Genomic DNA, 27,283 nt, shown 5'->3' with positions numbered 1-27,283 from the left:
AAACTATGACTAAATATTTATAAATTGATATCAATATATGTATTATCTATTTTAAAAGTAACTGAATATAAAAATTACACACACACATATATAATTTTACATTTACATAATTTTATTTAGGCATAATATTCACATTAGTTGGTATATTCGATTGAAGATTCTCGTCTCCCATTTCAGCCGTGGTTGCGGATAAATATATTTCGTGCCACAGTGAGTCGATTAACTTGTTATTAATCTCTTGATTTTCATAACAAAAGTGATGAATGTAGTCACGTTTGTTTGAGACATCTGTGTCAGAAGTTAAGGATCATGAATGTATTTATCTGTTACTGAGAGAGGTAAAAAAGTGGCTGAGTGAAATGTGAACACACTCAACATATTTCATCATCTACATCTAAAGTTACATGTATGAATATAAAAAAAAAGGATACAGCCTTTAATGCTGTGCCTTGTAGCCTGGTAATCCCACTGTATCCTCATTAAATCCTTGTACAATTTCAACTTTTTCCTACAAAAAAAAATGACAACTTTAGCAAAAAAAAAAAAAATAAAAATACATTAATGTGCAATAATACATACTTTCCTTGCTCCAGCAATTGCTGATCTCGCAAATTTGGCCTAGAGGACTTCAAGTTGTTACATTCTGTTTCTAACTGTTCGATCTCTTGCGAAAGATTCTTTTTCTCTACTTCCAGCTCTTCCTGTCAAAGAATACTTTACAATAATGGAATATCCAGAATGTATAGGAAAAATAAAGGCCTATTTATATACTCACTAGACAACTCTTCTCTTTCGATAACTCGGCATTGTTGTACTCCAAAGTTTGAGTTTCTGCATGCAGTGTCTCTTTCTTAGTAACCAATTTTGATGTTAATTCCTTAATTTTAATTTCCTCCTCTGAAAATATATATTATTTTATAATCTCATGAGGATTTAAAGCAATTAACACTGTAGTTTCCATGGGTTCCAGCTACATTTATTTCTCACCAAATAAATCATTCCACATACTCACGAATAACAAGATTTACCAATAAATTGTTGATTTTGATTTCTTTTGATTTCATTCATAATCTCCGCTTTGGACAGCAACCATTGTTTGAGTGTCGGCATATCCTTGCTCACGAGAGCCGTCTTCAACGAGTCTATGTCCTCCATAATTTATATAATCTAACATTAAAACATTACTTCGTCAAACTCGAAATTTCCGTGACATTCACCACGTTTACGTTATAAATTCGAATCTGCAGCAGGGTCGACAATCTCTCAGTATACAAGTTTGTCTCTGCAGCTGATCTTTTTACACCATTCACTTAATCGCTTTTCCTCTCTCTCCTCCACTAATCTCCAAATTGTATTCCTATTTCACTTTTAGTGCAAAAAGTACAATGTAGTACAATTACAGAGAACAGATTCTATATACCATCGCGTCTGAAGTTGGACACTATCAAGCACGTTCTAGATGCTTGTGTTTCATGTTTAATTGAAAAGTTGAAAACTGTACTCTTTTGATAGCTGATTTAATATAACTCATCTGTTAATTTCATTAGCAAATGTATAGAGGAAAGTTGGAGTGGCGAATTCCAATTCACAAAGGAGACAGCTGGAAGGATTTAAAAAGGGGGAATAGGATTCAGAAATTCTCGTTAAGAGTCTATTCACAATACAAGTTTGCGAAAGCAATCGTCTGGAGTTATTCACAGGGAAATCCGACCAATCGTTCGTCTAATGTGAAGTCTGCCGCGTCCATCGATCGATTTCTCTCGCGCTCGTGTAAACGGGCCCTACATTCTCAGTTCGGAAAGGCGCTTTCATTTGCGAATGTGAGTTGTGCACGCCCTGTCGTCGCTCGTCGGCACTTGGTGGAGGTTAGTGGCGGGGAGAAGGGTTCACTTCCAAAAGCGTGCATCTTCTGTCACAGCGGGAGGGAGCGAGAATCAGTCCACAAGTTCGCTTGTACGCGCGTGTAACACGGTGAAGTGTGCGGCGTGAAGGATTCGCCAGAGGTAATCTACCCTACCGTCGTGACGTATCAATAATTGGCGTGATCGACAAGAAAGCCACTGTTTTTTTTTTTTTTACGAAAGCCACTGAGAACTGCGAACGAGATGGACGAGTCTATGTGTGGAAGAGAGGGAAAAAGAGGAAAAAAGGATAACAAAAGAAAGACCGGTGCGATGTGCCACGCGGAGGGTGGCTATTCGAATCGGCGGGGTGCGCGTTTCCAAATAAGGTGTTCGTTCCCGAACGGAGGGAAACTCTCGCGCGTTTCTGCGTGCTCATCGTACACGTCGTTTCTCCGTTTCACGTGTACTCCCGCAATCGTTTTTGGCGCGGGAATACGAATCTTGCAACCCTTCGCGTTCTTTGTTCTTTCTCTCGATCTTGTTTTTCAACGCGGTGATTAATCACACCTTGGAAATGCATGCCACGTTCCGACGTGAGATAGCGCGCCGCGACAACGCGGTCGGATAACGATAACCGCAGGCCTTATCGCAAACCGAGTTCCGTTGGACGTTCCCTGTTCGGGCGAAAGTGTCGAAGGGGGGGAAAAACAAAAGAATGAATGCAACCGGCAATCCCAGAATTGCAAAACTGGAAAACATCCCGTGTCTCGCTTTTCAAATTTGTTGCTCCGTCTCTCCGATCTCTTGGGGAGGTACGGGTGTCACGAGTAGGTCAAGACGAGAGTGACACATATGTGGAGTGTGTATTATTTCGAATCATTCGTGAATCACGATTCCCCGCGCGCACGCTCTCTCTCTCTCTCTCTCTCTCTCTCTCTCTCTCTCTCTCTCGTTCGGGCGCGGCCGCGCTCGCGCGACCCCGTCTATTTCGGTGAATCGAAATCATTTTTCGATGCACCATGTAAGGAGCGCGGGAAGCGCTCTCTCTCTTTCTCTCTCTCTCTCTCTCTCTCTCTTTCTCTTTCTTTCCTTGTCCGCACGCCACGATAATCGGCAAAAGTTGTTCATTACACATGCTGCGGCTGTCGCGCGGAACACGTAGATGCACACGACGGAAGGCAACCGAGCATTCGAAATACATTCTTATTGCAGTCGTGTCCGTTAATGTACGAGGGGGCAGAGAGAAAGATAGATGGAGAGAGAGAAAGAGAGAGAGAGAGAGAGAGAGAGAGAGAGAGTGGGGAGTCTATTTATAAAGAGCGGGGGATGTTCCACGCGACGCCCACGCCCGTGTCGCGAACGCGTGTGTACGACGATAATTTATTAAAATAATCGCGAACACACAAGAAGAACCGGCGCACGTCGGAGGCTGCTCCACTTCGCGCGCGCGCGTTTCTCCCTTTCTCTCCTTCTTTCTCTTTCACATCGCGTCCGCCTCACTGATTACAGAGCAGGTGCAGACATGTCTTTCCGCGTGGTGCGCACCAGCAAGTTCCGCCACGTGTACGGAACTCCACTGAAGCGTGAGCAATGCTATGACAATATCAGGGTGTCCAAGTCGTCATGGGACTCGACGTTCTGCGCCGTGAATCCCAAGTTCCTTGCCATTATTGTGGAGTCGGCGGGCGGCGGTGCCTTCATCGTCCTGCCGCACAATAAGGTGAGTTCTTCTCTCTCCCCCCCCTCTCTCTCTCTCTCTCTCTTTCTCTCTCTCTCTCTCCCCCCCTTCCTCTCTTTCTCGCTCTTCCCTTCCTCTTCTCTTCTTTGCATTTCTACCTGCCCCAATTTCGTCGTCGAGTTTCTCTCTGCGTTTCATTGGCCACGCAATCGGCATTGATCTGTATGTCATGCATGCATTATATATCATTACAGTGATACAGTAGTAATGGCACAACTTTCAGCAAATGACAGTTTGCCATGTCCATGTCGAGTTCCTTGCCCTCGTTCGTAATTGATGGCTGATCTCCGTTTGTAGGTAGGAAGAATACCGGCAGACTATCCTTTAGTAGGAGGGCACAAGGGACCTGTATTAGACATTGCGTGGTGTCCCCATAATGATAATGTCATAGCTTCTGGTTCTGAGGACTGTGTTGTCAAAGTATGGCAAATACCTGACGGGGGTATTTCCAGGACGTTGACCGAGTCGATAGTGGACCTGCAGCTGCACCAGCGCAGAGTTGGTCTAGTGTTATGGCATCCCTCCGCATTAAATGTGCTTCTCACAGCCGGCTCAGACAATCTCGTTATCATTTGGAACGTCGGCACGGGAGAAGCCCTGGTACGCATTGACTGTCATCCAGATGTGGTCTACTCCGCATGCTGGAACTGGGACGGATCTCGATTAGTCACTACATGCAAAGATAAAAAAATTCGAATTCTAGACCCGAGATCGGGTGAGATATTGGAGGAGGCTATAGCGCATGAGGGTAGCAAGGCGACTCGTGCCATTTTTCTTAGGTACGTACTCTCCACATGTAACATTTTGTTTCTCAGCATTTTATCGCTTCTTTTTATTGCTGTTATATTATTTACATATATTTGTATTTATATATAAAAGATAATCAAATTGATGCAACAAGGAAGAAGAAAATGGATACTTTGAAAGTAAAAATAGCTTAAACTTTCGAAAATAATTCGTTTGAATAAAAATGGTGAATACTTAGTTTTGCCGAAAATAATGTATTTCTAGTTGCATCAGTCTCATTTTACAAATACAACGTATCATCCGCGCGAACAGATATTGTCACATTATCTTTTTTTTTAAATATATAGATACTTTTAATTCTTTCCACTTTTTGAGATGTTGAAATGTGTATTATTAACATGAAAATGACAACATTCTTTTCACGATCTCTCTAACGTATTTACATATACATGATATAATTCAGAATGCTGTATTGCCGATACTTAAATATCGAAATAACCAATTTTTATGGCTATAATTTTATATGAGGAAAAGTGAATTAATCTAACGAGTGAATTTGCATGAGAGAGTGTGGATGTAGATAAATACCAAATAAAAAGGAATGTGTGAATATTGTATAAAATTGCAACTTACTCTTTTTATATAGGTATTTATAAAATTTAATTAAAGATTCTTTATAAGAAAACAAATGTAAAAAAAATGTGTCATAATCTTAAACATAATCATCAAATGGTATACATCCACCTTTTTACACAAATCTAAGTAAAATATACATAATTTATGTGTTGGTAGAATTTGTTTAGAGATGTTTTTTAGATATAGCTACAATATTGGAACTCTTCCTTTCCACATGTTATTGTTCCCTTCCTACCTTTTTTTAAATATCATTTTTGACTAATAACTTGACGTGACTATATGTATATTCGTGTCAACATACACATGATACTTTTCGTGCTTCTTTTGCGCGAGTGTTTTATAAAACAAACATATTATGGATACGTAAGAATACACTTGTTTTTATCACCTTGTATTTCCGGTTTGTGTAGTGCAAGATTCTGTAATTTTTAATGGAAAGATCGCAAGACTGAATTTTCGACATGACGAAGATGCCAACTTAATATATACGAATGTCAAGATGTGTGTGCTCTGTAATTCTCCATTGCAGTAAGTATTGTGCACCAAGTTATTAATTCAAACTGTAAATGTTAGAATGCTTAAACAATTGTATACAAGTACTCATTGTTATAACAATGAATATTTTAATTTTGTTAGAGATATCTTTGTAAAACTATTATGATAATTGTTCACGTTTATGAAAACAAGATTCAACAAAATTTATACTTGCATTTAAATTTATGCAAGCAAGTGTTGTACAATTTGTGTACAGTAATTGTGATTTTCTATACAATAGTATGTGTCTTGTTTATGATAAGACAATATTTGTGAGTGTTGTAAAAAATATAACTGTAATGAGGTGGTAACAAGGTGGATGTAATAAAAGAGTTTTGATGATTAATTTCTGTATGTAAATATATGATACTTGTCACAATGTACATTTTTATTGCAATATGTGTATGTACATATATATATATATATATATATATATATATATATATATATATATATATGTATGTATGTGTGTGTGTATAAAAAAAGATTAACATACTAGATAACAAAAGGCTACCTTATTGTAGATATTGGTGAAATTTTTACATTATATTGTGCGATACATTGATAAAGTTATTTGTGTTATTTTCAGGGGTGGCTTGATCTTTACAACGGGTTTTAGTAAGATGTCGGAAAGACAGTATTCATTACGAGCTCCCGATATGTTGGGCGAGCCCATAGTTATGGTAGAATTAGATACGAGCAATGGAGTTATGTTTCCCCTGTATGATCCCGATACAAATTTAGTATACTTATGTGGCAAGGGCGATTCTGTGATCCGATATTTTGAAATTACGCCCGAGCCGCCGTTCGTTCATTACATTAATACTTTTCAAACTCCCGATCCTCAGCGGGGTATAGGAATGATGCCAAAACGGGGCTGTGATGTCAATAGCTGTGAAATAACCAGATTCTATCGATTAAATAATTCAGGCTTTTGTCAAGTAGTATCTATGACGGTGCCAAGAAAGGTAAAGAAGCGTTACTTTACTTTGAAATTGTAAAAATTGAAAAATAAGAATCGATTCGAGGAGTGAAGATTGTTCCATTGATTGTTTCAGTCTGAACTTTTCCAAGAAGATTTGTATCCTGATACTCCCGGTGACACTGCCGCGATCTCGGCGGAGGAATGGGAAGCCGGTACTGACGCGGAACCTGTGTTAATATCCCTCAGGGATGGCTATCAACCGACCGCCTCTAAGAACGAGCTTAAAGTACAAAAGAAGTCTAATATATTGAGCAAAGGCGCCAAGGTTGCATCTAACGCCGGTCAAAACGCCACGGAGATTTCGTCGGGAGTTTGTGTATGTATCGAGAAATATTCGTTCTTTTCGTTCTTTTCGACCGCGAATGAAAAATTAAACTCTTTACGATTATAGGAAGAATTATTGAAGGAGTGCAGGGAAGAAATAAGAAAATTAAAGGCAGTGATCGTGAAACACGAAGGCAGGATACGAGTATTGGAATCTGCGGTCGCTCTTCAAATGAAGGAAGAAGAGAGGAAAGAGAGGAAGGAAAAGTCAGCTTCTCCCGATGGCAAGGAAAGGCTTGCTTCCGACGAAGTCTAGAAACTTCGGATTTTTATCCCACGACCGAGATTTTCGGCGTGATGTTGTATTTCTAATGAGAATATTTTTCACTAGAATCACTAATATGTCTTCTAATAAGAATGATCGTATATTTTGATATAACAACTTGTGTAAATAGTAGGTTTTAGCGACGCCATGTGCCCTTGACTCTCTGCAATCTTTGCTATTTATTGTACATCCATTCATCGTACATTCTCTGCATTTGTATTATGTTTACATGTTTTACTATTCTATATATGTATATTATATATTTTACAGGCGTTACAGCCATGACAATGTATGTCCCTAGAGTTAAGTTTTCGATCGATATAACTCTTCTAGCGTACGAAACTTATGTATATGAACCTTTGTACGAATGTTGATTCGTGACATACGCGAGTGCCTAACTTGTACAGATATTTGCTGTTGAATAACAAAGAGTATATTATTTTGTTTCAACGTGATTTATATTTTTGCGACATAATGGGCTTCAGGCCGATTCTAGTTAATTTGATCGGCGATTAATTTTAACAAACAGAATTTCTTCAAGCAAAATTCCGATAACTATAATTTGTTATCTCTAACTTTTTCTATATATTAAATTTTATCTACATTATAAGTATTACAATTGAGAATTAATCATTGATTAAGAATTAATTAAGAAGCTAGTTGAAGTCATCTTTATCCAATTTGTATCAATATAGGTTAATGTCAACCTAAATTTTTTCTTAGAATTAAAAAAAAGTTAATTTTCAGCTAATCTAACAAGTTATAAATTTTAGGTTTTACATTGTTCCAATTGATCGACGCGACCTGAATTAACATTATATTAAATCGCTAACAAAAATCTGCGGTCGATACAACAGTTCACTAATTGACACTCTCTACCGGTCAGAATCGGAAGTATGTCGAACTTTTTATTTTGATGATTGTCGTCGAGTTGCCTCTCGAATCTCAGCTGTGGTGATTCTCGACGGTCTCGTCAGTGACTCGTCTAAGACAGTCATGCTCAGTCAACATCGGCTATCGGTTGTGTGTTTGTTACCGGTACGAGTACCTGGCGGTCACTGAAAGATAATGCGCCACGCGAGATCTTAGTGTCAAACTACTTGTCCGGTGTGAGCAGGAGTGTGTCGCGTCCCTTTAACTCAGTGAGTATGTCGGTCTAGGGAACCTGCTTCTGATTTAAGCTCCGGTCAGCTTCGGTACCCCAAGAGTCTCGTGATCTCGACGTCGGCTGATGATCACTCGTCGCCGACGTGATACGCGACTATTCGTCCTCGAACGTTTTGACTCTCCTCTCAAGAAAGTTGATTTACATTGATTCGATTGAGATCCGACGTTGACTCCGCGAAGAGTCTCAGGACGAGAGATTGAGTAATGCGTATGATAAATAATGCGTTATACACATAATAATGCGAGACATTTCGATGCACTTGGCACGGACGCGCGTCCGCCCAGCCTCGCGACTTGCTATTTTAGCCGTAACCTTGCGACACCGCATTGTGTTCTCTCGCGTTATGTATCGCGCATTTCAAGGCGGTTGTCTCTCACGCCGAGATCTCCCTCCCTGAGTTTGATGCCGGCGAGTCCGACCGCGCCATCGATTTTGCACGGGTCTTCATGGAAAAAGTCTTACAAGAACTAACGTATCTAACGTGACGTGAATCATACTAAGTTTCTTTCTTTCTTTTTTCTTAAGTCGTATGATTCACGATAGAGATTTAAAAATCAAGATATCCGGATTCTTTGTTGCACGACTACACGATTAACCGCTCCGTTTATCAGTCATGTTCGCGTGGGTGTAGCGCCGAATGTCACTTGCGTAATCCCACGTGTTCGGTGGTTATCAAGGTCAAGCAGATCACTGCTCGCCTGTAATAATTATAATAACGAGCCTCAGCCTTGTGTCGCGAGCGCATTTCACGACACGATGCACACTCTTTAAATTATTTATAGACCGCGCATATTGTGAATGCGCTACGCGCAAAGTGTCCTAGTTCTTGTTTTCAATATTTATAGTTTTATTGTTAAAAAAAAAAAAATATTAATTAATTATTTTTCTTGACAATTTTACTTAAATATTGCTCCATTGTTGTCGTTGCTTTCTCAAGAGTTGTTCTGATTACACAAAAGCCAGAAGATTTAAATATTAAGATTTTTTAATATTTGACAAGCTCAAGATATTTATTTCAGAGAAAAATACTTGTTCTAACAAGTATTTAACATAACACAAAACCTAAGCATTTAACAGCATTTAATTTATCTAAAAAATTGTAAATTTATGCAAATTTTTAATTCCTAAATCTCTGTGTTAATTTTTTCATTATATAAATTATATACATTACATAATATAATACACAGGTTCTATTATTTAGATTCTAGTGATTTATATATTTTATAATTTAAATTGTATTACCATACTCTTTTCTTGATTTCAGATTTTCTCAAGAAAATCGAGAAGCTAGATAATGGCATCGCTCAGATGGTTTGTAGCTGGAGCAAGTGCCGTGGGTGCTGGTACTCTTACTTCATACTTTCTATTGTCAGACACCACGGTCAGTAGCAAGAGCGAAATGCGATCAACGAAGCCAAGATCATTCAAAAATTCCATATGCACGTTCACTCACTATCATGTGTTACATAATGTCATGTGTCTCATTTAGATTACATCTGTTGATTTGATGTGATTAATCACATACACATACTTGTATTTCGATTGTAGGTACACGCCGAGGTCAAGGGAAAACCAAGGCCACCTCGAAGAACTTTGCCGACACGAGAAGATCAAGTGAAGACTCTGAAATCGCAGGATTATGACGTATTAATAATCGGAGGTGGTGCGACAGGAGCAGGATGCGCTCTAGATGCTTGCACACGAGGTACCGCTATTACTACAAATTGCCTCTTTTTTGTTTGTTTAAGCAAAACATTTCCCATTTCTTTTTCTCAAAGGTCTGAAAACCGCATTGGTGGAAGCTGACGACTTCGCATCCGGCACTTCGTCCCGGAGCACGAAGTTAATTCACGGTGGCGTACGATACCTGCAGAAAGCGATCATGCAGCTGGACATTGAGCAATACAGAATGGTAAAAGAGGCGCTTCACGAGCGCGCGTCGATGCTGGAAAGCGCACCGCATCTGGCGCATCCCTTGCCCATTATGCTACCGGTTTACACGTACGTTTATGCGAATAACGAAGCACAATTTTCTGTTGTTGTGCATTTTTTTTTAATATAACAAATTTTGCCTTTTTTTTTAGATGGTGGCAAATCCCATATTACTGGTTTGGCATTAAAATGTACGATCTAGTGGCAGGTAGTAAAACGGTCAAATCGTCGTATTATTTGAGTAAATCGAACGCTTTAGAACTTTTTCCGATGCTGAAAGGCGACAAATTGACGGGAGCTATTGTATATTATGACGGTAGTTATTTTACTATTTTTTTCTCTTCCAATTTTTACAGAGCAAAGCGGTCTCTCTCTCTCTCTCTCTCTCTCTCTCTAATAAATGTGTATAATACAGGCTATTTTGCATAATACAGGCCAGCAAGATGATGCTAGAATGAATCTGGCAGTTGCTCTAACAGCATCGAGACATGGGGCGACAGTTGTAAATCATGTTAAAGTAGTTAATCTATTGAAAGGTCTTGACAGGGTATGTGCTAGGTGTTCAAATATTCATGAAACTATAAAATGAGAATATATTATAAAAATATATGTCTTCCTGACCAAAAAGGATGGCAAGCGAGTCCTTGTGGGAGCTCACCTTAGAGATGAACTTACGGGAGAGGAATGGGACGTGAAGGCCAAGGCTATAATTAATGCGACCGGTCCCTTCACCGATCATATTAGGAAGATGGATGATCAAAATGTCCAATCTATCTGCTGCCCATCTTCTGGCGTTCACATAGTGTTGCCAGGATATTACAGGTAAAAACAATATTATATCGCTAAATATATTGCTTAATATATTATAATCGGTATACCGTTGCTTATCTCGTAACATTTTCAGTCCCGACCAAATGGGTCTACTTGATCCAGCAACGAGTGACGGCCGGGTGATATTCTTTTTACCGTGGCAAAAACAAACAATTGCAGGAACGACCGATCTGCCTTGTGAAGTAACGCACAATCCACGACCTACGGAGGACGAAATCATGTTTATTCTGCAGGAAGTAAAGAATTATCTGAATCCAGATGTCGAGGTGCGCCGCGGTGATGTTCTCTCTGCCTGGAGCGGTATTAGGCCGCTTGTTTCCGATCCGAATAAACCGAACACGCAGTCGCTCGCTAGAAATCATATTGTACATGTCAGTCCTACGAATCTCATCACGATAGCAGGTGGCAAATGGACGACTTACCGAGCGATGGCTCAAGAAACTATTGATGCGGCCATAAAAGGTATATTAGAAGGGTTAATTAAATCGTTAAAAATTCGTGTTTGTCGTTATACGATATAAAACACATTGATGTTTGTTTAAAGCTTGTAACTTAGAACCAGAAAGATCCTGTCAGACTGACGGATTTCTTCTGGAAGGAGCTCACAATTGGACCCCTACGATGTACATTAGATTGGTGCAAGATTTTGGTTTGGAATGCGAGGTCGCACAACATTTGTCTAAGAGCTATGGAAATCGTGCATTTGCCGTAGCTAAAATGGCCTCGCTTACTGGAAAACGATGGCCTATTATCGGAAAGAAGATTCACCCGGAATTTCCATACATTGATGCTGAAGTAATTGTCTCTGAATTATTTAAAATTTCGATCGAACGATTGAATCTTCACGTAAAATATCCTAAATACATATTTCAGATACGTTACGGTGTGCGGGAGTACGCTAGAACCGCAATTGACATGATTGCGCGTCGATTGCGACTCGCTTTCCTCAATGTCCAAGCGGCTCAGGAGGCATTGCCAGTCATCATAGATATTATGGCTGAAGAGTTGCACTGGTCAGCGGAGGAGAAAAAGAAGCAGCACCGCGAGGCAAGCGAGTTTCTCGCTCATGAAATGGGTCAGATGGTGAATCGTGCTTCCCGCGACAAGATTCCCATCAATCTCACCAAGGATGAGGTGCAACTCTACATCAAACGTTTCCGCATTATAGACAAGGATAAAAAGGGATATGTGTCTATCAATGACATTAGACGAGGACTGAAGGTTTGTATGTGTGCATACACAGATATATATGTTTGTATACGAATATATCGATATCTTTCCAATATATCTGATGTCTTTTATTGCTTCCGCTCTTTTTATCGATATCTATTAATCGCCGATACACAGGTATTAGGTATAAAAATGAACCAAGACGAGATGCACAGCTTGTTGAATGAAATTGATGTTGCTTACAATGGCCAAATGGAATTACCAGATTACTTGCAGGTAAATCATCAAACATATACTTAATGTATATTCTTTCTCTTCGCAGCTCTTTGGGGATAAAGAAGTACCGGGCGAAGAACTTCACGAAATTCTGCGTGAAATCGACACCAATATGAACGGTCAAGTTGAATTGGATGAATATCTTCAGGTCTGTGACATTGCGCATTGTGCACACAGTCACAGTGGATTTTTTCTCGGATTTTTGTTATTACTCTTCTATTACTATTCTTATTACACTTTTCTGCCTTTTGTTATACATTTTGTTGTAGTGAAATAGTTTATTAGAATAATATTCTAGTTCTGTTTCTTTTATTACATGATTACAATTGCGATACTAATTCCAACAATATCTTTTAAGCCGAAAAATTAGCAATTAAAGAATTTAATAATTTATAATTATTTATATTAGAGAAATTAACGATTTTTTATTACATATGTCTTGTGTTTGTTCTTTTCTTATGTTTGTATGTTGCATGCGTTGTGATATTATCACTCACAGTTATATCATTTTTTCTAATATCTTTTTAACATATTAGTTATATAATTATTCTCTGTTTCTTGCTACATATACATATATAAATGTATCATTTTTATATACAGATGATGTCAGCTATAAAATCTGGTCACGTGGCATATTCACGTTTCGCGCGGATGGCTGAAATGGAGGAAGCGCAGCATGAACAGGATATGCTCAAGAAACAAATAAGCGTCGAGAGATCAGGTGGAGGACTATAAGAAAATTTATCCCTCCGCGTTGCGGAATTCTTGAATATTTATCTTACATTTAATTAAACAAGTTTTATTTTCGCATTATTAAGAAATATCGATTTATTCGAATGTATCGTCAAAACAAAAGCATAAATAATGTCTTGCGAAGTAAACTCTATTTCACAAACAATTTGAAAATATATTAGTCTACAAATGTTTCATATCGAGTTTGTAATACCAAGTACGCACGTCCATCGTGGAGATTTTCATCGATTAATGACTGAAATTAATTAAGATTAATGTTAATTTTCTTCTAAAAACTCTTCACGATTTGACGTGCACTGTATGTAACACTTATATTACATACAAAAGTTAGAAAAATTTAGAAAAAACGTATCCACGTTCTTTCTATTTGTAAATACTGATGCATCGCTGCTATAATTCTACTGTTGTATTTTCATAAGAGTGTACTTTATGTAATATCGGAATTTTACCATCTTAAGTTACTTCGATATTCATAGTATTTGTAGTATTACAATTGTACATTACAAATTGTATTATTTAACTTTCAAAAGAGTAAATTGCTCTTTCTCGTCAATACTAAAACTTGTGAAAATAGCGCTGCTATAAAATGCGCTTTATAACTATATCATTTAAAGAAATTTTGTCATTGATTTTTAAAACTAAGTCAATGGTAAGGCGAACTATGCATTACCTATCTTTGTATCATTACTAATGTACAAACTATAGATCTATCATAAGGACATCTGACTTATTATCACTATAACGTAACAGTTACAAGTACATTGCCTTGTAATTTATTTCATCATTATCATATTAATAAAACTGATGGTATATGAGTAATTTGTAGTACTGTTTTTCCAATCTTTCTGTTAAATATTGGTGACGTGCTACAAATTATATCGCAAACTCACATTCATCGTGTCTAAAATAACGTATCGATATAAATTTCTAGAAGTTTTCTGCCAATTTTGTCCCGGTTATCGAGGGTGGCAATTTCATAAGGAAAATTTAATGTGAGTTTGGGAATTTATTCAAAGATTGAAACTTTTGTGAAATAAGGCGAAAAGAGCTAGACAAAAAATAACGTTCTCTTTTTATTTCTCGTAATGTTATGAAAGAATCGCGACACATGGCACGCGGTTGTCGGCCGGTGCATACGCTAGGTGAAAGGTGGGAGGAGGAGGACGCGGACGGCTAGAGAAAGTAGGAGGGTACGCGTGGTTTAAGCCCCCTTTAATAGGGTGGGCGTCCGCCGAAGCGTTCGCACGTACGCCCCTGTCGTACGACGCCCCGGCCAGCTGCCGGGAAATTGGACTGGCCGGCAATGACGGCCGAGCAGTCGCGCGTACCGACGTCGACCAATCGCCGAGCCCGTGCCATCGTGGCGACGGAAACGGCGACGTTGCCGTCTCCTGCACCGCCCATTCGCCGCGCACCGCGCTCCGCGTCCGTGAAGCGTGAATGCGTGCGCTTACTCTGCGCTCTTCATTCTCTGATGGATATTCGTTGGTGTTCGTTCCATTTCCACGATAGACGATTAAACGGAACGTGCGCGTGGTAGGCGTATATCAGGCGTGTGCACGTGCCAGTGTATCCATTTAACGGACCGCGTGAGACTTCTCTCTCTCCGCCCGCTTCGTTTCGCCCCTCGGTACAGCGTGGTACAGCGTGTCATCTTCCGCGCGTCTCGTGGTTGGAGGACGCAAATTTTCTTTCGAGACAACAAACTGTACTCGTTAGAGCTCGCTGATCGTGCGACTCCTACGCAAGCCACCCAACGCGATACATGATTATACGAATTCGCAATCGCAGATCGAACGACGTGAAGTGAGCTATCGGTAGCGTCGCTCGACGGCTAGCGACGCGCGTCGCGTGGCACGTGCGGATGTGTGCGTGCGCGCGCGCGGCTCACAGGAGTTACGCGGTATGCAGGAGCAAGGACGAGGAGAAACGAGATAGCCGCGTCGGTGGTGTGCTCCCGTGAACAATGCCGTTGCGATTGCTCGTGCTGTTCCTGCAAACGAAGAACGAAGAACGCGGGTGGACCGAGACGGAAACTCGCGTCTGTTTGCTTCGAGTCAGCCCTTTGTAAGTGAACGGCGTCGCGTCCCGAGGCCGAGAAGGCGACGCATGTTTTCGCATATTGGTGTGATCAACGGAACGTATCGGGCTAGCGACACGGACGTAACTGACGCCGCGTCAGTGGTGCATAATAGGGGTGATGTCTGTGTGACCGCTGCTGGGCACCTGTCCTCGATCTGGCGTTTTCGCGCGTTGGCGGTACACGGTGTGCCCAGTGTGAGTATCCTCCGCGAGGACAACACGTGTTTGTTTCCATGTTAGGTGGAGTCCCGTGTCCGAGGTGGGTGGAGGCTGGCGTCGCGAGTCTGCCTTCCCTGTTATCGTGGTGCGCGACCGACGGTGGGCGGTGTGACGATACGAGGCTCACCTTGCCGTCATGTCGGGCCTCGTGCGCGTGCCTCGATATAAATCGGGTGGGGCGGTGAAGAGACAGGGGCGTAAGGAGGCGGTCCTCGATCGGGTTTCTCCAGGAGGATGCCCGTCGCTGGCGACGGCCTTCTTTGTTGCCTCATTGGGGAAAGAGAGAAAGAGAGAGAGAGAGAGAGAGAGGGGGGGGGAGACAGATAGGAGAGTTTGGCGTCTTTACATGCTCGCAGCTCGACGTCAACAATGCATTGGCAAATTGCTTTTTTTTTTCTTTTAATTTTTCCATTTAAATTCTTGCCTTAAAGTCCAGTACTCTGACTGAATTATTTGGAGATTTTACTATTTTTAATATAATTTTTAGTTTATTTGATTTAGATTAATAAAAAGTGGTATCACACACATACACTCTCTTGCTTTTCTCTCTTTCTGCTTTTCTTTTTTAAAGATTTGTAGAAATCCTCTTTTAAATAATTTGCAGTAATATTTGCATGAGCAGTGATTCCCTGACTTTTTTAAAGTTAATGTACTCTTTTATACATTTCTTTTATCCAATGTCTTAATTAAAATTGCTATAATTTCCTAAGTTACTTTATAAACTTTATTCAATAGACAGTCTTCTAAAAATAACATCTGTTTATAGGAACGCCTGGGACAATTTGTGTCTTCAAGAAGCAGCTTCAAGAAGATTATCAATGTTGTTATACTTGTTACATTATGGATTCCTAGCACACATGGTATAAAATAACATTAGAGGTATTGTTATAAATTGTGTTTAGTGCAAAACAGAATCATTCATCATGAAACGAAGTATAGATGGAAGGAATCTTTCACAAGTAAGATGCTTATTATATTACGCTTTATGTATTTTGCTTTTAGTTTCTGAAATATACAAGAATATTTTTTATAAGTTTTTAATATATTTTTATACAGATAATTAGTTTATTTAAATTTTACTATATGATGTGAAAATATGTATATGACAAGAAAAACGAAATAATTATTTGTAGGAGGAAATTGAAGAGCACGATCCTTTGCAATCTCAGCAGCAGCAGCAGGATGAGGCGGATCAGCAACAATTAGAGCAACAGCAGCAAACTGCCCAGCCACAGATTCGTTTTTTAAGCGCCAATGTGTTGCAGCAGTTGCAGCAGCAGCAAGATGTTCAGCAAGCTCAGCAGCAGCAACAGCCACAAGTTATTACCCTTCAAAACTTTGTGCCTTTACAAGCTCAACAGCCGCAACATGATCAACAGAGAGCGCAAACAATTTCTGTCCAATCGCTACCTCATCAATTCTTGCAAGTATGAAAAAACAAAGATAATACCATTATAATTATTATATATTAGGAAAAAACTTATGTATTACAAATTGTTATTCTTTCATTTTATTTTATTTTATCTTGTAAACGGTTTTAATTTTTAAATGCATCATTAATCTTGCAGGGTGCTCAGATTATCAGCAGTGCTCAAGCACAGGCTCTTCAACAACAACAGCAACAGCAGCAACAGAGCCAGCAGCAATCGCAGCAGCAGCAGCAAGTCCAACAGCAACAAACACAGCAACAGCAGCAGCAACAACTCAGTTACAGTGTAATTCCACAAATGCAGACTGTTAATATAGACGGTCAGGAAGCTTTATTCATTCCATCCTCCGCAATGTCAGCTGCGGGCGGTCATCATCAAGCACAGCCAACAATGCAATTTGCTACTGCAAATGGTCAACAAATGCAACTTGCCGGACAGCAGGTTCAATTAGCAAATGGCCAAACCATTATTACACCACAACCAGTTAGTCTCATAAGAGCACCGAATGTCTTTCCCACTTCAATTATACAAAATATTACGGGACAAACGGTTCAATTGCCAACAGGTATGTCCTTTATTGCAAAATATTTTGTAATAATGTGCACTTTTCTGTAACACTTTTGTGATAAAAATTACTTGTTAAATCCATATGGATTTTAAGCGAGAATAATATGTATGTTACAGGTCAAAGTGTACAAGTAAGACCACTGCAATTTCCTATGCAGCATGTTCAACAAGCGATGCCTGTACAAGTACCAGTCACTGTCAATAATGGACAAACCGTTTATCAGACTATACATGTTCCTGTACAATCCTTGCCCGCCAGTGTTTTCAATATGTCTACGACGCAAATGATACCCCAAATTATGCAAGTAAGTTTTAATATAATAGACACGAGAGAAAGATAGAGCAATCGTTGTAATTAATTTCTGTAAACAAATCTTGTAATTCACATGTGCCGATACGTAAACGTATATTGATTGTTTTAATTCTAGCAATTACCTCCGGTGGCACAGATAATCACGCCGAGCGGTCAGATCCAGCAGGTGCAAATTGCTAGTTTACCACAGTTACAAAATCTTCAGGTAAATATAAATCAAGTTTAATAATAGATTAAAAGGAAAATAAATAATGATGGAAAGAATAATATAGATATGAAATAAATTATTCATTTTTCACTCAGTTTTTAATAGTTTCATTATTTCATTACAGAGTCAACAAGTTACACAAGTTGCACATCAACAGGCACAACAACAAGTCGTCCAACAACAAACTCAACAACAAGTGGTACAGTCGGTGCAACAGCAACAACAAGTTGCCCAAGCTCAAGTACAACAACAGCAACAAGTGCAACAGGTGGTACAACAAGTGATACAACAGCAACCACCATCATCTCAACAACAGCAGCAGCAGTCGCAACAGCAACAACAACAAATGCAACAATCCTCCACTCCATCATCGACAGTAGCGACTTGGAGCACAACAGTTGCATCTCCCAGCAATGTTCAAGTAATATATATTTGAAACTTTATTCAAATATTTAGCGTATTAAAATACTAATATTATTTTAAAATTATGTTACATATTTCTGAAGGTGCTGGGTATAGGAACATTAGGAAGAAACATAACGGGAAATAATGTTATTACCACAAAAGATGGCCAAAAAATCGATGTGCAAACGTTATCTACCTTGACAAGGCCGCCTGAAACAGTAGAAGGCGACATTAAAGTAACTAATATTGACGCCAGTCAATTAACTAGTGGACAAGTAATACATATTCCTGCTACACAATCGACCCAACCTACAGTGCAACCTATTACGATTACAGGTAAGAGATTTATTATGTGTGCACATATTGTTAGAGTACTGATAAATGTATCAAAGGATTATTAAATTTTTAATTTATACAGTTCCTCTTTATATTATAGTTTATAAATTTTGCAACCAATGATTTATCTTTACTTATACAGGAGCACAAGGGCAACAGTTAACACTTATACCTGCGTCTGCATTAGCTAATTTAACCGCGCAACAAGGTAACATGATGAGAAATGTGAGCAATGGAAGTATAATGCAAATTCAGCCAGCCACCGGGATGAACACGGCCAATGGTTTCTTACAATCGATACCCGTGCAAAATATCCCAGGCTTAGGAAATGTGCAAGTAATACCGGCAAGCGCATTGCAACCAGCTACGGTTCAAACGTTACCTGCTGCCGCGGCCGCACCTATCGTCGCAACTACGCCAACTGTGCAACTCGACTCGACTGATCCTACTAAATGGCAGATTGTCCAAACCCTTCAATCGCACGGGACTTTGACAACGTCCGCTGCACCCGTCTCTCATCAACAGCAAATAACAAACACGACCAACACCGTCTCCAATAATGACACTAACGATCCTGCTAAGCAACATCGTAGAAGAGTCGCGTGTACATGTCCCAACTGCGGTGACGGAGACAGGTAAATAATAATATTCAATTGTATATTAACCGAATACTTATTCATAACACTAATGAAACATAGTTGCACGTGTGTGATTGATATATTTCCATATTTCTCTATAGAAATAGAGATATAACCAGGAAGCGACAACACGTATGCCATATTGCTGGATGTAACAAAGTATATGGGAAAACAAGCCATTTACGCGCACATTTACGCTGGCATACCGGTGAGCGACCTTTCATCTGTACTTGGATATTCTGCGGTAAAAAGTTTACTAGATCCGACGAACTTCAAAGGCATCGTAGAACTCATACCGGAGAAAAGCGTTTCCAATGTCCAGAGTGTACAAAAAAATTCATGCGATCGGATCATCTAACGAAACACATCAAAACACATACGAAAATACGAAGCACGGTAAGTTTTGCTCGTTCGAAACGCATCGCACGCGATGCACTATTACATGTTAAATTTCAGGAAGCAGCCACCTCGACGCAGGAAGGTTCCTCTGACAGTCAATCTTCCACTGAACAAAAGATCATTATAGCTTTGCACAAGGATACGGAGCAGTCTGAAATTGTCATATCAGAGCCGATCGACTCCATGAAAAGTGACTCGTCGAATCATATAGCAAATGAATAAAAGTTCTATGAAGTAAAATCGGATAGCAATCACCCAATCAATATCAATATTACAATAGAAGTTTTATGATGCGTCATTATTCAGTATTGAATAATTTTTGAAAAAGAACAAAAAATCACTTGATGAGACGAAATTTAAATTATAAGCGATATTCTAGAATGTAAAAATTAGAAAAAAGTTAATATCGTTGTGTGTATAATATAGCATATAAGTGCATTACATAATATGTATGTATGTATGTATGGTGTGTGTTTTATATAAATAATTGAAATTATACTGGATCGGGCGAATCATTGATCTATTTGTTCTATATAAAAATGGTAGTAAGTTTACAGATTTAGCCAGAGTTCATAACATACAATCTATTTTTTTATTGCAGTTATGTGTGTGTGTGTGTGTGTTATATATATATATATATATATATATATATATATATATATATAATATGTATGTATATAATGTTGTAAATCAATGTATACAATTTTGCACAAAAAAGTTTTACACTTGTAAACATCTTTTGATATTATATAAGGAGTCAAGAGATATTTTAGCTTTTCTTTTAATTTATCCAGTTATTTTAAACCAGACAGTTTCGTGATATATCGCATGCGAAGCTGTATATAAGATTTATGTTAGATTTTTGCCTCGACAATTTTGAATTGACAATTCGTGTACATAGATCTCAAATAATATGATCACTTAATAAAGCTGTCTATTTTGCAATAAATATAATGCAGGCATAAAAAAAATAGAATGTAAAAGTAAAAAACCTAAACAAAGTACATGGTATCTAATTAGTGATGAAATGTACGAAATTTATAAAGATACGTGAGAATATCGTCACAATCATGAAAAAATAAAAATTCATTTAAATTTTTTAAAATGAATTTTATGAATTTTTCCATTCTCTCAAATTTCATACATTTCCTCATTTAAATAGATGCTTTATACTTCGTACTATTGTGTTATATATTTCTATTCATTTTTATTGGATCTTTACCAGCACAAAAAAAACTAAGATGTTATGGATATCGAAGTTTAAAGAAAGAGAAAAACGAGGAGAAATATATAATTTTTTTCGCATATAACTGCATTTTTCGATATGAGAAATGCTAATAAGTGTTGAAGAAAAACACGTCTGTATCTTATATTATATTAGATCTCTGTTTTTATTGACGAATAAATATATCCCATAATATTCTACTAATAAATTTACAGACTATTTGCTGGAAAGCATGTATAAACATCGTTAAATTCTGTTTTTTTTTATATTATACATACATAACAAACGAAAAATATTCATTTACTTTATATAATAAACACAAATATCGTTGCTTTATTATTGACACATCAAAAAGGAACGTAAAGAATGTAGTGTTTAAACATGTTTCTCCTTAAAGTTTATGGTATCATATCAACGCTATTTTAAACGTCGCTATTGTTAGGTCAATAATATTCATCTTTTCATTAATTATATTCGTATATTTATCTTGTAATTAAATTAACTGTTAATCTTAAACAAAATGTAATATTGTGATAGATATTCCATTGCTATTTTTAATTATGTAGAAATGAAATAATTATAAGGATTTAACCAACCAAAAATTTTCAGACATATCCGATAGCAAAATTTAAAATATTGCAAAATTTGTATGTCTTATTTATCAGATTTTACAAGAAAAATTTTTTTATTTGAAATATAAATTCAAAGTTCGAGCTACGATCTATTATAGATAAACTGTAACCACTTTTCTATACACATATTGGTATTTTTAAATTTTATTCAAGAAATTTAGTAATAATCTTGTATATGCAGACTTCAACTTTCTTTTTTATTTTAATATTTAATCTTCTTAAAACAAAACAATATTCTATCATCGAGACAAATAGACAACAAAATGATGTATAAAGCATACAATTTAAATAGACGTTTAGTAGCATAGCGCGATATTTTTTTTTGTAACGTATACTAACTGAATGCTTGTTCATCGCATATGTACAAAGATAGCGCGAAAATAACTTTAACTGTGTATGCAGTAACATCGGCTGGAAAAATTTAAATACAATTTCTAATTATATTCTTTACGCTACATTCTATTTTATGTTTATACAATGTATGCAATTTTGTCAATTGCTGCAAACTACACAAATGCGAATGCAAGAGTTTAGCTCCAGAGTACTTTTTCTCTGAAGTACCTTTATTATATAGTAGTTTCTGCCGCAAATGCAGATTATTCACATGCATTTGCGTTGTAAAAATCAATGATTATAATCATTAATGTATGTCAGAAACATTTTTATGCGTTAAGATAACTGAAGAAAGCAATTTTTTACACACTCATGCGTCTTTATTCGTCGAGACTCAGATAGCCATTATCAAGGTATAGAATAATAGATACATGTGATAACAATCAGATGATTAAACTTAAAAATAAAAAGAATAATCACGTGATTGTCATGACATTATTCTTTTTTCCATTTTTTACAAAAAGGCGAAAAAAAGAATTGAACTTTAAGATATACAGATGCTTGTTTTGTATTCTATTTTAATTCTTTTTATTAAATTTATTTACGATATGTTTTAATTGGAAATACATATATTTTTCTGTAAAAAGTATCATCTTCAATCTTTTCATTATCTATATTGCATCATACTTGTCTGAATTAATTAGTTTGTCTTCAATTTGCAATTTTTATGCGTGAACTTACACATATCAATTTTACTGAGCCTCGGCGACAAGTAAAAATCCCACTTTAACATACAAGAAAAAATTTCATCTGTTCTGAATTTGTTTGAATTAATGCTAAAATAAAACTGCCCACATAAATAATGTTTATAAAGATTACATAGGTTGCTTCTACAGAATAATTTTCTTTTTCTTATATTTTTATTGGAATTATAAATTAAGCCTTTTCTGCTCCGAAATATGACAGAGCATATGATTCGTCAATGCCTGGCACGTTTCAATCAAATGTTTATAAATATTCAATCAAATGGCATTAGTAAAGATGGTAAGACATAGCTTAATGTATGTAATGTCCTGATATTGAATGTTAAAATAGCACAACAGGCAGAGATAAATGTAACAATTTGATCTATGATTTTGTTATTTTGGCCGATATTAACAATTGGTTTAACATATCAGTTTACAATTTGCTGAATGTAGAACGAAACGATTCATTCAACTCAGCACTTTACATTGAGACAATATCAATTGATTAAGCGATGCTTAAGTTTAAATTTTGTAGTTGACACATTTTATCTGTAGAGATATATTGCCTTATTAAAGGCAAGAAAGAGTGCCAAAAGTGATATCAATGTGTTAAAAATAGATATACATTCGACTAAATTATGAAACTGGATAGTTGAAAGAAAAATATCACTCTCAAATCTCACTTGAACAAGTACTGAAGCTACTGAAGCTCTGATGAAGTAGATGACGAAGTGGACGATGTCCGGCTAATTGGCTGTCCTGTTCTATTTGCTTCATTTGCTGCCCTATATTACACATTGTAATGATGCATTCAAAATATTTATGAATGTATCTTTATAAATAGAAAAGAAAGGAAAAAATAAGAATCGCAAATAAAACGATATATAAACTTAATGGACTTTCTTTTACAATAACCATTGTCTATTTTATTATGTAAAAAATTAAACATGTGAAAATTAAATCAAACGTTACCAATGTTTTGAAGATAGAAATATCATACGATAAAAACTTTGTCATAGGACTTACCTGAATAAAGCAGCAAAACTAGATCCAGCAGCAAAAGCAGATCCGGCTATGTTAGCCGCAGTATCTTGGTTCGCTTCACCCTGATTTTGATCTCCCAAGTTCTGTCTACAAATGGGACAGGTTCTGTGCTAAAAAAAATTATAAGGAGAATTAAAAAAATATATTTCTGATATATACGTTAGACGTTGATAAAACTTGAAAAATTTTCAGCTTACTAATTCCAACCAAGGTACAATGCACGGTGCGTGATAGACATGTTGGCATGGTAGTTGCCTAACAGGTTCGGATAGTTTGAAGTCTTCCCAGCAAACAGAGCATTGTAGTTTACAATCTGCGTAAAAAGAGAAAAAATTGTATTCAGCAATATGAAAAAATGATTACGATAATATAAATTAAATGCACAGAGTGGGAACTAAAGATATATTTATGTTTCAAAGTGACTTAATATAATATTCAGAAAAAAAGGCTTCAAAAGATGATAGATGTACATTGCAAACTACATGTTATTACATATATTATTGGATAATACTAACCAACTTGATTTTGCGTTATAGTAGTAGTAGGAATCTCATCGATTTGGTTGCGTGATAAAGGTGGTGGTCCAGTACCATCCATTTGATTCAATAATTGAGTAACAATAGCATCTAATCCATCGCGACCCCAAACATAATCTCCAGGATTTCCCAAGAACAGTCTAATATTGAATCTACATTATTTTGTTTTATTTTAGTAATACTAAAGATTAAATTAAAATTATTAATGACTTTGTACCCCATGAGTAAACTTTAAATATTTACTGTTGCCATCACTGTTGAGAAAACATGTTGACAATTGATGACAATTTCTAGTTTTATAAAAAAAAAAGCGCACGCACGCGCGCGCACACACACACACACACACGCACACAAATAAAATCAAAATATAAAACTTATAGAAAAAAATACAGAGAAAGTTAAATATTTTATCAATGAAAATGAAGTATAACCTGTATTCATATCTCAAAAATATATAAATTAAAATATACTGACTCATTTATTACAATGTACTTATAATAAAGAGATACGTTTTATAATTATACAGTTTAATATTATAAGTAGTATTTAATATAAAAATTTATAAAACAACTTACACAGATGGCTGCGCATCTTGTCCCACAGAGTTGCTTAAACTTGCTGCACCCGAGAGATTGAAGAGAAAATCTTGTATGAAATTCTCTATAGGCATCTGTAGAGTCTCTTGCCTTCTACGATTGCTACTTTGAGAAAAATTGAATTTTTATTATCTTATCAATTTCCCACATCAATTATTACCATGTGTAAAAGGTATATTGTTTATTAAAACGAACACGATTAGTTTAATAATTTGCATTTTTACCAAGATAAAAGAAAGGATCAGATATGCCATTTGAATTATAAAATGCAAAAATATTCAAACAAATACATCCATCAATTATCTAGCAGAATTGCATCACTGTATGCAACATTAAAATAATATGCGATAGTTTAAAAAACATTTAAAAAAGGTACCTGCTGGTGCGACGTCCATCTTGAGGGATGCGAGACCAGTTAGACCTTCTTCTGCCCCCAAGCATATAGTTCCTGCTGCCTCCACCCGGTTGTTGGTTGGTATTCAACTGTTGATTGGTATAGGTATTTGAGAAACCCATTAACATCTCTGTTATTTCGCGGTCAAGGTCGACGTGCTGTGATGAGAGCATCTGCCGCATTGAGTATACACAGTGCTTACGTGCATCTTTCTAATGCACGATTGTCAAGAATTTTCGGCTTATAAAATTTACTTACGTTATAAATATCGATATCTCTATCGCTTAGGTCTTCGGTGTTTGCGTCCACGCCTGAACTGCCCTCGTTGCTGCTGCTGCTTTCCAGCTCTTCGATGAAACCAGACGCACATCGTGGACATGTATAATTCTAATTGGAAACAAAATACAATCTTAAATAAGAAAGGTCGGGTTATATAACTTTAACTTATAAAGTTTTCAACTCATCACTACAAATAATATCCAAATATATATATGCTTATTATAAGCTAATATTAATATTAATAATAATTAAACTATATTAATAATAATTAAACATTGCAAAAGAAACATTTATTGCAATACTTTATCAATTGCAACAGAATGAATATATTTCTTATATCAATATCTGTATAAATTGTAATATCAATTAAAGTAAATTGAGATAGCAATATTGTTAAAACACAGTTCAGAAATGTTCTAAAAAGAATCAGCGGAAGAAACAAAATTTGTATATCTTTCCTTTTTTAAAACGCAAAGATATAACTGTCCTATTCTAAGCGAAACAAAGTGCAATATGATGCAAGAAAAAAGCAAGTTCGTGTATTATATATAATATTTAAGCTTGATAACTTCGCGCACAAAGAGCAAGTCAAATTGCGCGTTTGTCTGACGTGGCTCGATCGAAAATTCCGACGAACGGCGGGGTTCGGATCGGGGACAACGTTCGTGGGAACGTGCGTAACATGTTCTCCAGGGGGAAAGATTATTCCAAAGACGTAAACGTCACGAGTGCGATTCGCGACCCGTATCCACCATCGTTGAGACTTCAGGCAAATAAGCGGAGGATAAACGTTGCCGTACAACGCGAAAGATCGTGACCAACATCGTGGGGCGGGGAAGAGCGATGGAATTTCCGCACATAATAATCTCAGGATGACAGTCACCCCGCGGGGGACGGGCGTTCCGCCGCGGTGATTCCGCGTTGTTCGGTGCGAACGAGCGATTGAAGGGCACGCGGAACGTCGCGGCGTACTTACCGGCAACAGACGTTCGATTTCGACGCTGCACTTGTGGCAAAAAAACCGAGACATCGGACTCCCATCCACAACGGCCTCCGCCATGTTTGACGTGTTTTTCAGCAATTTCAGCTTTCAGTTCTCCATCTCTTGCCGCAAACGGTTGACTCGTACTCGGCTATGCTCAGCTCGGCTCAGTTCGGCTAGTCTCGGCTTTGAGACACGAAACTGATAAAATGATTAGACTAGAGGCTCTCTCTGTTAAGGACGAACTCGATCAATCCCGTCTGATCCCGTCGTATTGTAGGTAACAAATTTGTCTCACACAATTTGGCGAAAATTTTACAAAAGTGAGGAAATTTACTTGAATATTTATAATTTCATTAATTAACAACTGATCAAATTATTGTATGACATAGAAATGGCTTCGTTCAACAGAGAACGTAGCGTTGGAACTGTTGTAAAATTCTTTTATATGATTGGTTTATATATTTAGATCCAACAGAAACTAAGGGCAAAAACCAATCGTGTTGGAGAATTTTACACAGTTCCAAACGCTACATTCTCTGCTAAACGTAACCAATCTCTTTATCCATCTCGTTTGTATCTTCTGAAACATATTCTATGCACAGTACCACCACTGCCACCAAGTGCCACAGTGCACGCAACGCAAGTGAACGCAAGTGCCTACTTGCCTAGTGCACGTGCGAATTTGATTGGTGTTGTCATTAGTATTGGATGGT

At 37.3% G+C, this 27,283-nt stretch overlaps 5 protein-coding genes across 16 annotated transcripts; 3 read left to right on the top strand and 2 right to left on the bottom strand.

Annotated features, from left to right (window-relative positions):
* Positions 1-89: 89 nt before the first annotated feature.
* Positions 90-1,688, bottom strand: LOC105831554. 2 transcript variants are annotated; one of them, XM_036290329.1, is made up of 5 exons: positions 1,013-1,688; positions 776-897; positions 580-701; positions 432-508; positions 90-288 (listed from the first exon to the last, which is right to left on the bottom strand). In XM_036290329.1, exons 1-5 carry the CDS (start codon positions 1,062-1,064, stop codon positions 113-115), a joined length of 549 nt encoding a protein of 182 aa, XP_036146222.1. In that variant the 5' UTR covers positions 1,065-1,688; the 3' UTR covers positions 90-112. The 2 variants fall into 2 exon arrangements, with proteins under 2 accessions (XP_036146222.1, XP_012527212.2); XM_012671758.3 differs by having other exon boundaries at positions 1,029-1,636.
* A 157-nt stretch (positions 1,689-1,845) lies between these two features.
* LOC105831552 (coronin-1C-A) lies at positions 1,846-7,523 on the top strand. 2 transcript variants are annotated; one of them, XM_012671753.3, is made up of 6 exons: positions 1,846-2,003; positions 3,354-3,564; positions 3,880-4,361; positions 6,089-6,467; positions 6,558-6,800; positions 6,876-7,064. In XM_012671753.3, exons 2-6 carry the CDS (start codon positions 3,367-3,369, stop codon positions 7,062-7,064), a joined length of 1,491 nt encoding a protein of 496 aa, XP_012527207.1. In that variant the 5' UTR covers positions 1,846-2,003; positions 3,354-3,366. The 2 variants fall into 2 exon arrangements, with proteins under 2 accessions (XP_012527207.1, XP_028050736.1); XM_028194935.1 differs by lacking the exon at positions 1,846-2,003 and having other exon boundaries at positions 3,367-3,564; positions 6,876-7,523.
* Positions 7,524-7,672: 149 nt separating this feature from the next.
* LOC105831551 (glycerol-3-phosphate dehydrogenase, mitochondrial) lies at positions 7,673-14,022 on the top strand. Of its 3 annotated transcripts, none has more exons than XM_012671750.3 (12): positions 7,673-8,215; positions 9,506-9,622; positions 9,790-9,946; positions 10,020-10,242; positions 10,326-10,489; positions 10,608-10,720; positions 10,802-10,995; positions 11,078-11,466; positions 11,549-11,799; positions 11,878-12,225; positions 12,497-12,598; positions 13,051-14,022. In XM_012671750.3, exons 2-12 carry the CDS (start codon positions 9,536-9,538, stop codon positions 13,183-13,185), a joined length of 2,163 nt encoding a protein of 720 aa, XP_012527204.1. In that variant the 5' UTR covers positions 7,673-8,215; positions 9,506-9,535; the 3' UTR covers positions 13,186-14,022. The 3 variants fall into 3 exon arrangements, with proteins under 3 accessions (XP_012527204.1, XP_012527206.1, XP_012527205.1); XM_012671752.3 differs by lacking the exon at positions 12,497-12,598 and adding an exon at positions 12,352-12,450; XM_012671751.3 differs by lacking the exon at positions 7,673-8,215 and adding an exon at positions 8,222-8,918.
* Positions 14,023-14,163: 141 nt separating this feature from the next.
* On the top strand, positions 14,164-20,303 carry LOC105831550 (transcription factor Sp4). The gene is made up of 11 exons (XM_012671749.3): positions 14,164-15,480; positions 16,271-16,463; positions 16,638-16,931; positions 17,073-17,499; positions 17,619-17,806; positions 17,930-18,019; positions 18,147-18,443; positions 18,529-18,763; positions 18,906-19,398; positions 19,503-19,797; positions 19,858-20,303. Exons 2-11 carry the CDS (start codon positions 16,428-16,430, stop codon positions 20,020-20,022), a joined length of 2,520 nt encoding a protein of 839 aa, XP_012527203.1. The 5' UTR covers positions 14,164-15,480; positions 16,271-16,427; the 3' UTR covers positions 20,023-20,303.
* An 862-nt stretch (positions 20,304-21,165) lies between these two features.
* Positions 21,166-27,014, bottom strand: LOC105831556 (E3 ubiquitin-protein ligase Iruka). Of its 8 annotated transcripts, none has more exons than XM_012671761.3 (8): positions 26,562-27,014; positions 25,565-25,693; positions 25,289-25,479; positions 24,892-25,017; positions 24,296-24,468; positions 23,978-24,093; positions 23,763-23,890; positions 21,166-23,521 (listed from the first exon to the last, which is right to left on the bottom strand). In XM_012671761.3, the coding sequence occupies exons 1-8, from the start codon at positions 26,643-26,645 to the stop codon at positions 23,437-23,439; spliced, it is 1,032 nt and encodes a 343-aa protein (XP_012527215.1). In that variant the 5' UTR covers positions 26,646-27,014; the 3' UTR covers positions 21,166-23,436. The 8 variants fall into 8 exon arrangements, with proteins under 8 accessions (XP_012527215.1, XP_028050739.1, XP_012527217.1 ...); XM_028194938.2 differs by having other exon boundaries at positions 25,289-25,464; positions 26,562-26,736; XM_012671763.3 differs by having other exon boundaries at positions 24,892-25,014; positions 25,289-25,464; positions 26,562-26,736.
* Positions 27,015-27,283: the final 269 nt, after the last annotated feature.

This window comes from Monomorium pharaonis, chromosome 7, assembly GCF_013373865.1.
Source record: "Monomorium pharaonis isolate MP-MQ-018 chromosome 7, ASM1337386v2, whole genome shotgun sequence".
Lineage (NCBI taxonomy): Eukaryota > Metazoa > Arthropoda > Insecta > Hymenoptera > Formicidae > Monomorium > Monomorium pharaonis.
Note: the sequence above shows the minus strand (reverse complement) of the source record. Positions and strands in the feature narration are given on the sequence as shown.

Coding starts and splice junctions, on each gene's coding strand:
- LOC105831554 (XM_012671758.3), bottom strand. CDS start 1,155: ATGGAGGACATAGACTCGTTGAAGACGGCTCTCGTGAGCAAGGATATG. Junction 509..579: donor CAATTGCTGGAGCAAGGAAA/GTATGTATTATT, acceptor TTTTTTTTGTAG/GAAAAAGTTGAAATTGTACA. Junction 289..431: donor AAGGCACAGCATTAAAGGCT/GTATCCTTTTTT, acceptor CTTCTGACACAG/ATGTCTCAAACAAACGTGAC.
- LOC105831552 (XM_028194935.1), top strand. CDS start 3,367: ATGTCTTTCCGCGTGGTGCGCACCAGCAAGTTCCGCCACGTGTACGGA. Junction 3,565..3,879: donor TCGTCCTGCCGCACAATAAG/GTGAGTTCTTCT, acceptor CTCCGTTTGTAG/GTAGGAAGAATACCGGCAGA. Junction 4,362..6,088: donor ACTCGTGCCATTTTTCTTAG/GTACGTACTCTC, acceptor TGTTATTTTCAG/GGGTGGCTTGATCTTTACAA.
- LOC105831551 (XM_012671750.3), top strand. CDS start 9,536: ATGGCATCGCTCAGATGGTTTGTAGCTGGAGCAAGTGCCGTGGGTGCT. Junction 9,623..9,789: donor TTCTATTGTCAGACACCACG/GTCAGTAGCAAG, acceptor TTTCGATTGTAG/GTACACGCCGAGGTCAAGGG. Junction 11,467..11,548: donor TATTGATGCGGCCATAAAAG/GTATATTAGAAG, acceptor GTTTGTTTAAAG/CTTGTAACTTAGAACCAGAA.
- LOC105831550 (XM_012671749.3), top strand. CDS start 16,428: ATGAAACGAAGTATAGATGGAAGGAATCTTTCACAA. Junction 16,464..16,637: donor ATGGAAGGAATCTTTCACAA/GTAAGATGCTTA, acceptor AATTATTTGTAG/GAGGAAATTGAAGAGCACGA. Junction 18,020..18,146: donor CACAGTTACAAAATCTTCAG/GTAAATATAAAT, acceptor ATTTCATTACAG/AGTCAACAAGTTACACAAGT.
- LOC105831556 (XM_012671761.3), bottom strand. CDS start 26,645: ATGGCGGAGGCCGTTGTGGATGGGAGTCCGATGTCTCGGTTTTTTTGC. Junction 25,694..26,561: donor AAATCGAACGTCTGTTGCCG/GTAAGTACGCCG, acceptor GTTTCCAATTAG/AATTATACATGTCCACGATG. Junction 23,891..23,977: donor TTGTACCTTGGTTGGAATTA/GTAAGCTGAAAA, acceptor AATTTTTTTTAG/CACAGAACCTGTCCCATTTG.